The 13,475-nt window shown below is 37.5% G+C and overlaps 1 protein-coding gene across 1 annotated transcript in view; it reads right to left on the reverse strand.

The window, feature by feature from the left end:
* Positions 1-1,008: 1,008 nt before the first annotated feature.
* The window catches only part of GCH1 (GTP cyclohydrolase 1), a 44,241-nt gene continuing 31,774 nt past the window's right edge, over positions 1,009-13,475 (reverse strand). Inside the window, exons 4-6 of the mRNA XM_036104559.2 lie at positions 3,280-3,311; positions 2,244-2,328; positions 1,009-1,302 (exon numbers count right to left, since the gene is read on the reverse strand). Of these exons, the coding sequence (XP_035960452.1) occupies positions 1,176-1,302; positions 2,244-2,328; positions 3,280-3,311 (244 nt within the window). The 3' untranslated portion in view covers positions 1,009-1,175. The remainder of the gene's footprint in view (positions 1,303-2,243; positions 2,329-3,279; positions 3,312-13,475) is intronic.

Genomic DNA, 13,475 nt, shown 5'->3' on the forward strand with positions numbered 1-13,475 from the left:
ACTTAAACAGTTACGCTGAAGACAAGACCCATATGGAGCACAAGAGGAACCAGTATGGGGGCTTCCAATAATTTCTAGTAATTCCAGAAAATTACAGTACATTTTCACAGATACCAATAATGTAGCTTTCATTGAACATTGGATATCACTCACAATGCAGTCCCCAGTTCATTCTGCATGCTTTCCTATTCACAGAAGCTATGGTTCTGCAGACCTGAAAATGATGGACATTCTCAAAAGTTTCTGGAAATACTTAGAAAAATATTTGTTAAGAGAAAAAAAAAAAAAAGTTTTGAGGCATCTCCGAGGAATACACAAAGTAAGCTTGCAAGAAACTCCTAAAGGTAAAACAGTGAGGACTAGTTATTTGCAGGGTCAGTACTTAAGTCTCATAGAATAATGGCTTTTAAAAAAAGGCCAAGGTATCTACACTCTAAGTGGTGTGATATTCTCATTAAGGCACAGAGAGTTAAATGCCTAAATCCCTGTGTGTTGACATGAGAATACACTTGTAAACAATAGGAACTAATTCCCTGTACTTGAATTTAAAAAAAGAATAGAAAGTAGAAATGTGCCTTTTTAACTCACAAAATCAAAAACAGATATTCCACCACCTGCCTTTGGTGACTAACATTACAACTGGATAGTCAAAAAATAAATATATAAAAAATAAAGTGCCCTGGCAGTTTAATAAATGTGATTAAAGTGAAACCTGTTGGACTTTGAGTTTGCAGAGCGATGCTGCACAGTGTACAAAAATTATTTTAAGCACTACACCATTTGGGGGGGATAGTATATTGGTCATAGTTTTCCCCCATTCCCAACATTCCTATGCTTATGAACCCAATTACCATAGTATTTGAACAAAATACTTGTATTTTTCTTCCTTCCCAGCACCCTCAAGGTTATCCAAATGGCAGTGGTTTTGTGCATGTAACTTACACTATGGGCAGTTTCCTTGAAAGTTACCACTAAAAGGTGGCAAGAAGAAAGTAGAGGGCTCACCCCTTTGTTAATTATTTTTATTTGATTTGCTATAAATAATTATTAAACACCATTAGTGACAAGGAATAAAGTTCACATCTGTAACAATTGAAAATGGAATGTACAAACAATTAAGACCAAACAACGCTATTAGTGACACGATCCTCAAAGCACATGACACACACTGAAGTTCAGCTCTTAATGAGAGTTAGAAACTCTTCCCGAGTCTTTGGGTCTTCCCGGAACACACCCAACATCGTGCTGGTCACAGTTTTGCTGTTCATTTTCTGTACCCCTCGCATTACCATACACATGTGTCTACAAAACAAGACAACAGAGGTGGCTTAAAGGAATAGACAGTTGCTGGTTTGGTTTTTAAAGTCAAAAGCAGGCCAAAAAATTAAATCTGATTATACTGAGTTCACAGCTACCGATTGATCCAAAGATCACTTCTTAGACAAATGTGACCTAAAACTTTTATTTATGTTTCTTAGTCATATAGCTCTTATTCTTAGCAGTGGTTGAATCTTTGATGCATCTAGCAGAAGGGGAAACAAGGGAATTTTCTTCCTAGGTGAAAATAATACAAGGGGTCCACAGAAATAAAAACAACTTCTGGATAAAAAGAAATTCAGAATTCTCACTTGCTGCATCTGTAGGACCCAAACAGCACAATATTAGCTTAGGTATTTGGAGAAATACTGAAGTATGCTGGTGTCACCAGGCAGAATCTAGGGAACAGTGACCCCAGTGCGTGGTGAAGCTGGACAGCCTGCACAGCACAGAGCTCATGCCATGTCACAAGAATGGACAAGATGTGTGCAATTCTCATCATTCATTCTAACTTAAAGAAGTTTCTTCAGGTGCCCTTTATACCCAGTTTTAGCTCCATTTTTTTAAAATGTGTGACAAAATATTAGGAAAAGTCTGCTTGGAGCAACAAAGAGCCAAAGAAGAAATCAAGAGAAGACATAAAATGCTACTGGTTGCACAAATCACCACGCTTAGACTGATGACTCCCGACACCTCCACCATCCCCATTGAAAACAAAACAAAACCAGTCTCCTGTACTCTGGTTCCTATATCGGCCACACAGTAAATGCAAGAGGTAAAAAAAAAAAAAAAAAAGCTTCAGGTCAGAGACAGAAAACGTGACAGTGTCAATGATGTGGCATCACCTGGTGCTGGAAAAACAGAGCAGCACTAAATACCATTTCCGTGCACCACGATGACATCATTAAGGACAAATATGGACTTACGTTGCTTCAACCACCACCCCAACTCCAGCAGGCCGCAAGGCTTCTGTGATTGCTACGGCAATTTGTTTCGTCAGCCGCTCTTGGACTGTGGGGGTGACAAGAAGCTCCGTTGAAGAGTCTGACACAAACAGCGGTCTTTAGAATATTCATTGTCTTTAGAATATTTGAAATCTTAAAAAGCAGACTTCTGTGAGGCTTCAGAACCAAGACACACCAGCTTTTACCAGTTTGCTTTGTCTGCCGCCCACAGGAGACAGCTGTTCAATTCCCTCACCTGCAGGTCAGCACCACTGCAGGGAGTGGGTAAGAATGACAACTGTCTCTTAGGCGTGCAGGAAGACCAACTGATGACAAGCACCTCCATGCAGATGAATAAATAGCTCGCGACAGGATTAACAAGGGCACTAAACCCAATTATTGAATTGTATGTAAAGCTGAAAACCAAGAATCTAACCTAAACAATGCAGTCCCTGTGCTGAATAAAAAATTCGCCTTTGAAAACATATTAAGAGTGTTCACGGCAGCATCGCATCTATTTGAAAACTGACAAAATTTTCAAATACCTATTAGAGCAGGGATTGGTTAAATCAAGCCCCAGCACAGCCGTACAATGGAATGCTAAACAGCCAGCAAAATGAATAAGATAGTTACATGCATGTGGGAAAAAAATGTTTGATTTGTACAAAATGAATAAGATAGTTACATGCATGTGGGAAAAAATGTTTGATTTGTTAAGTGAAAAAAAAAATAGGGGAAAAAAGTGAAGCCCATTACATACAATATGAGCCCATTTAAAAATATAATAAATTGATTTTAAAATGTTGGTAGATGCACAAAATATGAAGGAATGTGCAAATACAACAATGATTTCTTCTGGAGGCTTGAAACACTGCAGACTTTCCCTTTCTAGGTTATATTCCTATGAGGTTTTGACTTTGGTAAGTCATATGTATTACATGTGTAATGAGAACAACAAAAAATACTTTTTCCTTAAGAAAAAAAATGTTTTTCTGTAAATAAAAGTTTAAAAGTTTACCTTGTAATCGTCTACTATAGATTTCTACAATCCTAGAAAAGAAAGAATTGTTTTAGTTAATCATAAATTTGTTTGAAGTGGAATTGGCAAGGCTTCCTCAAAAGACCAAAAGGACTTTATCGAAGCAATTGTAGGGTGTGGGCAGGAGATAAATGCTTCTAAGAGGAAGAAAGATACAAAAACTACATGGAAATGAGAAGTGGGAGGGTCCTGAGGAGACCATCAAGTATGACACAGAGTGGCAGTTCCCTATGTCCCCAAAGAGAGAGAGAGAATTATGTGCATATTCACTTAGGAAAAACACAATGATTTTAGAGCTCCGAAGTCATCAATTTCAGGCCAAGTCTCAAGCGTTCTAATTAATCATATTGTTTAATCAGAGCTTCAAGTTCAGGTTAAAAATAAAAAGACTATTTGTTAATTAATAGCAGGCCATTGTCAACTACTGTACCCACTAAACCTATTAGGATAATCAGATTAGAACTGAACAGACTTCTTCAGACATCTCTTTATAAGCTACATCTATATAAGCACTCGGTATGATTAACTCCCCAAAATAAAAGCCTCCTGATCTTGGCTTATAACACAATCTGTCAAGTGATGGATTTTCCCCTTTCAACATCTTTCACTCTAGTCGTGAAATGTAAAGATGGCCACATGAATTACCTATTCCAGGACAACAATTCACATTAAGGATCTTTTCTTTAAAACGTGGCCTTTTAGTCATGAATTTGGACTCAATTTAAGGATCACTTCACCTAGGAGGCATTTTATGGCTCTTTCCCACGCCCCCACCCCCCCACTATAATGCTCAGATAAAATTGAAAAGTTGCTCCTTTATACCCATTATAGCCAAAATACGCTGCCCTGTTTACCACTCAAACTGAAGGCAGGAGCCACCCTGATTCTTCTTCATGTTTCTGGTTGGTTTATACCATTGGACGAATACAATTATATATTTTTGATTTTGAACAAAAACCTGAGGAAGGATGCTGTTCAAGCTCCTGGATAGGAAATATGCCTTATTTCTTCTAGGTCAAATCTCTATATATGACTTCTCATAGCTTTCCAGGTGATTAATTTCTGTTGTATGAATAAGAGATGCCATTGATTTAAAAATTAGTAATGTCTTCCTTCTCATAGTCATCATTTTGTTCTCTCAAGTAGAATTTCAGGTACATTAGACAACAGTGGCAATACTGGGCACTCATATTTTGCTCTATACTTTAATAGGAATGCCTGTAACATTTTACTATTATCGATGATACCTGCCGGTTGCTGGTAAATAGCCACTCTCAGGCCAAAGGAAGGCCATTCACGCAGATCTTTATTGAGTGCCTTCTACGTATATGATTATGTGATGAACAGGGTCCCTATGCTTAGAGAGTTTATAATTTATTCCTGGTTTATTCGGTTTTCATTTTCAAGTAAGCAGAAGGCGTTGAATTTCTGTCTTCTCAGCATTAAAGATAATCATATAGCTTCCCTGAATTAAAAAAAAAAAAACTATTTGACCCTCTTTCTTTAAGATAATGTGTTGAGAGGTAGTTGTTGAAAAGAGTTCTAATTTAACACTAATATTCATCTGCCTTTTTTTTAAGACTTGTAAAATTTATTTATTTGACAGAGAGAGACACAGAGAGAGAGGGAACACAAGCAGGGAGAGTGGGAGAGGGAGAAGCAGGCTTCCTGCGGAGCAGGGAGCCCGATGCAGGGCTCGATCCCAGGACCGTGGGATCATGACCTGAGCCGAAGGCAGACGCTTAACCATCTGAGCCACCCAGGCGCACCTCATCTGCCTTTTAATATTGCCATTGGCAAACAATCATCAGTCTAATTGCTGTTACCTTGTAGGTAATGTTTTCTCTGCAGCTGCTTTTATGATATTTCATTATGTGTACTCTGAGGTTTTCTATGTTGTGTCCAGGTGGGGATTTAATTTTTTGTGCTGTTTGGGATTCATTCAGGTTCCTAAATCTAAAGACTGATTTTTTTGCATGTGCTTCAGAAACGTTTTCAGCCATCACCTTCTCTAATATTGCACCTACCCCACGGCCTCTGTTACCTCCAGGAATTTCAATTAAGGATACATTCAGATAAGGATACATATCTCTCCCAATTTGGGGTGGAATAGGAGGACAGAACCCTGCCTTTGACTCCAGTGCTGGCTAATTCTTGTGAATTCTCACTGGAACTGCCTTACATTTTCCCCAATGTTTGAAATGTTCATACACATTCTATCTTAGTAAACTATACTAGGAGGGATATCATTACCATCTAGTTTACCATAGTCCCAGAATCAGTAGTTCTTAATTTTAATCCAAGCCATTTCTGTATTCTTGGAATAAATCTCCCTGGGTCATGATGGAAACAGTACTTAAGCCTGTTAAAGTAGGAGTTAATATTTAGGATTTTTCAACTATATTCATAAGTGGGATTAGTCTATCACCTTTTTAAATGCTAGTTTTATCAGACTTTTGTCAGGGATAGGCAGCTTCATCAAATTAATTGTGTAGCTTTTCAGGTTTTTCCATGCTCTTGAATAATTTAAACAACACTGGAATTAGTGGTTACTTGGAGGTTGTCTATTAAATTGATCATCCACCCCTTTCCCTACCACCCCACTCCCAACATTAATTTGACTTTTTCCAATGGTTACTAATTTATCCAAGTTTTCCAACTCTTGGCTCATTCCCTTCTCTCTCCATCTTTTTAAACTTATTCATAAAGATTTAAAGTTTCTAAAGCATATTTCTGGTTACACAGCCTCTCATTTCTAGGTGTATTTCTCCTCTCAGTCAGACTGCTAAGCAATCTATGGTATATGATCTTTTGGATTTATGTTTTCTATTCTTTTTTAAATTTTCTAATTTAATCATTTTATTTTTCTTACTTCTTTCCTATTTGTCCCATTAAGCTTGCTTTTTCTTTAAAAAAAATATCGAATGTTTAGTTTATTTGTTGGGTTTCTTATTCAATAATGAAAGCGTTTGTGGCTATAAATTTATCTCCAAAGCACAGGTTTTTTTAAAATTTCAGCTTTACTGAGGTATAATGGACAAAGATTGTAAAGACAAAGTGTACATTGTGATCTAACATTATGTATACATTGGGGGGAAAAAAATCCCCCATCTAGTTAATTAAAACACCCATCACCTCATATATTTATCTTTTTTCCCCCCAGTGAGAACAATGAACATCGGAGTAGAGCTATTTCTTTAATATCCTATCTTCACTTCCTCTGGATATATACCCAGAATTAGGATTGCTGGATCATATGCTAGTTCTATTTTTAATTTTTTGAGGAATCTCCATACTGTTTTCCATAGAGGCTGCACCAATTTACATTCCTACCAACAGTGTACAAGGGTTCCCTTTTTTCGACAGCCTCACCAGAACTTACATTGTCTTTTTTATAGTACTGTAGCCATTCTAATAGTTGTGCGGTGATATCTCATTGTGGTTTTGATTTGCATTTCCCTGATGATGAATGATATTGAGCACCTTTTCATGTATCTGTTGGGCATCTGTATATCTTCTTTGGAAAAATGTCTATTCAGTTCCTCTGCCTATTTTTTAATTGGATTGATGCTTTGCTATTGAGTTGTACGAGTTCTTTATATATTTGCACATTAACCCCTTACCAGATAGGTGATTTGCAAATATTTTCTCCCTTCTGTAGGTTGCCTTTTCATTTTGTTGATGGTTTCCTTTGCTATGAAGAGGCATTTTAGTTTGATGTAGTCCCACTTGTTTGTTTGTTTTTTTGTTTTGTTTTGTTTTTTAAAGATTTTATTTATTTATTTGAGAGAGAGAGAATGAGAGACAGAGAGCATGAGAGGGAGGAGGGTCAGAGGGAGAAGCAGACTCCCTGCCGAGCAGGGAGCCCGATGCGGGACTCGATCCTGGGACTCCAGGATCATGACCCGAGCCGAAGGCAGTCGCTCAACCAACTGAGCCACCCAGGCGCCCGCACTTGTTTATTTTTTATTTTGTTGCTTTTATGTTTGGTGTCAAATCATCACCAAGACTAATGTCAAGAAGCTTACCCCCTATGTTTTCTTCTAGTTTTATGGTTTCAGGTCTTATATTCAATCACTTTTTAAGTCGATTTTTGTGTATAGTATATGAAGGGAGTCCAGTTTATAAGTTTTATTTATTTTTAAATTTTATTTATTTGAGAGAGAGTGAGTGAGCAAGTGCACAAGCAGGGAGAGTGGCAGGCAGAGGGAGAAGCAGGCTCCCCACTGAGCAGGGAGCCCTACACAGGGCTCTATCCCAGGACCCTGGGATCATGACCTGAGCTGAAGGCAGATGCTTAACCAACTGAGCCACCCAGGTGCCCTAAGTTTATTTTTTAGTAATCTCTACATCGAATGTGGGGCCAAACTCATGAACCAAAGAGTCAACTACATCAGCTTAGTCACACGCTCTACTGACTGAGCCAGCCAGGTGCCCCCCAAAACCAGTTATTAAAGATACTATCCTTCCCTTATTCTTCCTTTGTCATAAATTAATTGGCCATATATGCATGGGTTTATTTCTGAGCTCTCTATTCCATTCCATTGGTCTATGTATCTATTTATATGGCAATGCCATTCTGTTTTGATTATTACAGCTTTGTAATTTAGTTTGAAATTAGAAAGTGTGAAGTCTCCAGCTTTTTTGGTTTTTCTCAGGATGGCTTTGACTATTCAGGGTCCTTTGTGGTTCCATACAAATTTTAGGATTGTTTTTTCTATTTCTGTGAAAAACACCATTGAAATTTTGAGAGGGATTGCATTGAATCCGTAGATTTCTTTAGGTAGTATGGACATTTAATCAGTATTAATTCTTCTAATCCAAGAACATGAGATATCTATTTGTATCTTCTTCAATTTCTCTCATTTAATGTCTTATAGTTTTCAGTGTACAGATCTTTCACCTGTTTGGTAAAATTTATTCCTAAGTATTGGTGCAATTGTAAATAGGATTGTTTTCTTAATTTCTCTGACAGTTTGTTATTAATGTGTAGAAACACAACTAACTTTTGCATATTAATTTGTATCCCTTAACTTTATTTATTAGGGTTATTTGATATGATTGTCTATCATATCAAAGGAATTTAAAAGAACTTTAACTTCCAAAAAGCTCGTTTTTAAAAATAGTTTTGTATTAATTTCAAGTATTCTTGTTACACAATAGCCTATTCTTTTTTTTTTTTTTTTTAAGTTAAAGTTTGCCTTTTGGCCAAAATCCTATTACTGTGCTTTGTATAAATTTTTGCCCATCCCTTTTTTATTCTGTTTAGTTTTTGCTAGTTTTAAATGGTTTTGGGGGGCACCTGGCTGGCTCAGTCAGTAGAGTGTGTGACCAACACTGAGAGGTAATTAGTGTTCCACTCACTTCTTTCAGGTTTGTCAGTTTCTCTATGCATTTAGTCCTGTTCCTGTTTTCTGTTTTGAACCAATTTGACCAAAAAATAAAAAAAAGATTCATGACCACTTTTATTATACAAACTTCCTCAATATAAGAGGGCCAACCTTGTCTCCTTTGATAAATTTTCCTTTTTATTTTTAACTTTTATAATTTTTTTTTAATAAAGGGGACATAATTAGGTATTGGATTTAAGTAGACATCTTATCTGAATTGCCCACTTATTGGTCTTATAAAATCTATGCTAGGTCCTCTGTTTCCTTTGTTGCATTATGCTTTCTCTCCTCTTTTTCCTCCTCTGGCAACTAGAAAAGTTATCTGGTAGCTCCTTTGCAGGTGGATGGTATAATTTAACCCTTGCAAATCTTAATGGTATTTTTGATGTCTTCATATAACTTGACTTGTCACCAGGCTGCAAATTCTCAACTATGGTTAGAGCAAAGAGCAAAAAGCAGCAGGAGGTGGAGGTGGATCACAGTGGGACTTTTCAGCTAAAGTAAGGAGTCTGAACTTTATCTTAAAAGCTATGGGGAGCTACGAAGGAGCAGCATCATCAAATCCACACTTGAGAAAGTACATCCTAGCAGTGTAGGAGAGCAGATTTAAAGACACTGAGAGATTAGAGACAAGGAGGAGTTCAGAGTTTTATAATGCATAAAGAACATAAGAAAGGCCCAACAGAGAGTGGCAGCAAGGATGGCAAGAAGGCAGCATGGTAACAGGAGGGAAATGGGGGTGCTGCAGGAGGTCAGTGAGCATACAACAGCAATGGATGGATTCTTTCTCACTCCTTGCACCAAAATACATTCCAGATGGAGCAAAGAGTTAAACATAAAAATAAGACCATAAAAATAACCCAAAAACATGAGTTTATGACTACATAAAAGTTTTAAAACTCCTTTGTGGAAAAATGATATTTTAAAACAAAATCAGAAGACAAATGACAAGCCTGGAAAAATTATTTGCAGCACCTGACCTAACTGGTTTAACATTCAAAGAGGTCATACAAATCAGTAATAAAAAGACAAGCAATCCAATAGAAAAATTAGCAAAGCTAACTAAAAGCAGGAAGTTTCTATAGGGATTCAAACTCTACTAAAGAAATGCAAGTTTTAAAAAAATACATTAAAACACCAGGTACTTTTTTCCACTTATCAGTTTGGGAAAGATTGAAAAGTGTGATGAAACCCAGTGTTGGCAAAAGTGGAGAAACACACACCCTTTGACCATATAAACTGATACGCCTTTTTTTTGGAGAGCAATTTGGTAATATCAAAAATTCAGCTACCCTGAACCCTGCAATTTAATTCCAGTAATTTACAATATATAAAACATATTGACAAAAGCATTTTTTCCCCTTTTTGACAATAGTCTCAAACTATAAACTATACTTCTATCAAAGACTGTTTAAATGAATTATATTAAACAATTAAAGAAATACTATGTAGCCATTAAAATGAACTCAGACTTTTTGGACTAAAAGATGTCCAAGGGATTTCAAAGTTTTTAAATTAAAAATACCAACAAGGGGCGCCTGGCATGTGACTCTTGATCTCAGGATGTGAGTTTGAGCCCCATGTTGGAATTACTTTTAAAAAAATTAAAAATTAAGAAACAAACAAAAAGCACAAGTTGTGGTATAGAATGTGGGGTATGATCTCCCTTTTTTATTCTGTTTAGTTTTTGCTAGTTTTAAAGAGCTCTGTGTTTGTGTTTGCAAAGAAATTTTCCAGAAGGACAATCTCTAGTCAAGAGACAAGAGATCTCTAGTTTTCATGTTGAGGAATGGAAATAGAAAGGAAGGCTTTCCCTTTACTCACTCATTTGTATTTAAGCTTAATTGGTAAGTATGTTACTTTTATAATAGAGGAAAAAAGAATGTTCCCCTTGTAATCTAATGCCCACCCTATCTTTCCAACTATCTTGCAGTCATCCCTGCCTAAATCTCTTATTTCTACCAATTAATCTGCTCCCTATCCACTGGAATATGGCCTTGTGCCTACCCTCTTATTTGCCTTTGCTTATTATGTATTAACTATACCTAAAGGAATTTCTCTTTCATTTAGAATTCTGCCCAGCCTTCCACCTCTCGGTCTCTTCCACCCTGCCAGGCCACAGTCCTATTGGCTCCTCTGAACTCGGAGCTCCAAACCAGGCATTTCAGAGGCACCTGCTGCCTCACACTGTCCACCCGTCTTGAAGGCAGTGGCTGTGTCCTTTCCAGCAGCCATCGTAGCTGACACAACACCCTTTCACAGTCGATGCTCAGTAAGTAGATTAACCATGGCTACCCTGAGGCACTTCAGTTCTATATTCAAGATTTAATTATGTTCACTCAGTTATTCTAAGGCAAGAAAATGAATATATGTTCAATGCATTTTCAGCAACAAAAGGACCCTTTTTTAAAGATTTTATTTTTTTAAGATTTATTTAAGTAATCTCTACACCCAACATGGGGCTCGAACTCATGATCCTGAGATCAAGAGTCGCATGCTCCTCTGACTGAGCCAGCCACGGACCCCAACAAAAGGAATTTCTATTCAAACTACATTTATTCTAGACTTCTACTAGAGTTAAACCAGATCAACTCACTTCTGGCATTTTCTTGTTACTTAAGGCTTTACTGTTTGATATTTGACTTCCCTGGCACTGAAAGGTCATTCGTTTAAAGGCAAGCATATAACAGACTTCACATACAAGATTAAAATGAGCAGTGAAGTTTTGCTAAGACATCCAGCTTTCTTTATTACTCTTCATTCCCTAAATATTCCTACTTCTTATAAGAAATAAGTGGTTGGATAAAATCTTAGCCTTCTTTCCTGTTTAATAGATCCTTCAATCAAATTTTTTACAAATATCTGAAAGTAACATACACTCTGTTCTTTGGTTTAGTGTTCCTTTTTTTTTTTTTTTTAAGTTTTAATCCCATTAGCATAAGGACAAATCCCCATGCTAATAATCAACTCCTTTGTATTGTTTCATAAAAGCTTAGTTATTAGAGATCTTTCCATTTCACTAGGAAAGGAAATAACTAAAGATTATTCCTTTCTACCCCTAAATTACCATTTATTCCAAGGTCTCACTGGATTACTCAAGAATCCATTTCCATAGTATTACCCATGGGCTACACAGCGTGGTCTTCTAGAGAAGGCTACTTACATTTAGACCAAGGCTTAATATGGTCTACCAAGCTTCCTTATAATGTGAAAACTATCCACTACATACCTTTCACATATGGACAGTCTGTTAAAAGCATCAGCAGTGCCAGAATTTCCATATAGGAAAGGCATAGAGTTAGCAATCTTGCTGGAAGGGAGCATGCCACGGGGCTGTGCCTGAAGCTAGGTTTACAGGGCAACCACACTGACTTTACTTAGACTGTGTCTTATAAAACAGTAAGAATAACCAATTTCAGTAAAGACACTTCCATTCACAGTTGACATGACTTTATTTATCATTTAGGAGTAAGTTATTAGGGAGGGGGTTGCTAAGAGAAATTATACTAGGATTATTTTCTGCCATCACCACCAATACCCTTTTTCAGCCACCCCTTGGCACTGCCACTGGGTACAGATCACTGAAAAGTGGCGAGATGTTTCTCAATTTGTGTTAAGAGCCTTTCTGCAGTGAAGCAATTACAGTTATGATATAAAAACATCTTTTCATGGTACCAAGTAGCCCTGTCTGATGGAGAGAGTGCTGAGCAGGAATGAGGTCAGAAACTAGGGAAGTTAAATTTCTCTCCTCTACCTACTCTCTCCTTAATCCACAGAGGAAGTGGAAGTGAAAACAAAGTAAAAAGAAGAGCTGTGGAGAGCAGCTGTCAGACTGGCAGGGTGGTTTTTACAGATTCCAGCACAGAACTGAAAAAGAGCTGGACCACCATTTCAGGACTGTGGTGAATCCCAGTGTCTACGTGGAGAAGCAGCAGGAACCCACAGAGCCACTGTATAGTTAGTTGGTCACAAGGTTCATTTATTCCAATTTTGATACAGTCACTATAACCTCAGATTATCCACACCCAGCTTGGTTTATTTTAAAGGGTGAGGGGCACTTGACTACATGTTCATCACCTATTCCCTCATTGTGTTCTTTTTTTTAAAAAATTATTTTATTTTTTAAGATTTTATTTATTTAAGAGAGAGTGAGGGAGAGAGAGCGCGCGCAACAGAGAGCACAAGCAGGGAGAGGGAGGAGCAGACTCCCCGCTGAGCAGGGAGCCTGATGTGGGGCTCGATCCCAGGACCTTGGGATCAGGACCTGAGCTGAAGGCAGATGCTTAACCAACTCAGCCACCCAGGCGCCCTTCACTCATTTTGTTCTTAATTCTCTCTCAACACACACACACACACACACACACACACACACACACACACACACACACACACACCTCCTAGCATTTCCCCATACCCAGGACTCACTAACTCTATACAAAGAAATTACAAAAAAAAGAATATTTAGGGGCAATAAAGTATTGGTGACTGAGCCTATCAGAGATATATGAACACATCCTCAAGTTGATTTCCAGTTAAACATAGATGACCATACTTGTCCATTACTTCTCCTTCCTAAAGCTGAAATAAAAATAGTAGCAAAGGAATTTTTTAAAAGGCATGAACCCACAGGAAAGAATGGGAAAGAAGACTGTAGTAGAAAAGAGAAATAGGAGAGTAAGTATTGTTTCAGAATATTGCTGAGAAAGCCAAGAAAGGCACAGCACAGTCTTGTGTCTGCAGAGGTAAAGAAACCAGAAGTGAATGAATGGCCCTGCAGGACCCCCG

This window comes from Halichoerus grypus, chromosome 8, assembly GCF_964656455.1.
Source record: "Halichoerus grypus chromosome 8, mHalGry1.hap1.1, whole genome shotgun sequence".
NCBI classification, from domain to species: domain Eukaryota; kingdom Metazoa; phylum Chordata; class Mammalia; order Carnivora; family Phocidae; genus Halichoerus; species Halichoerus grypus.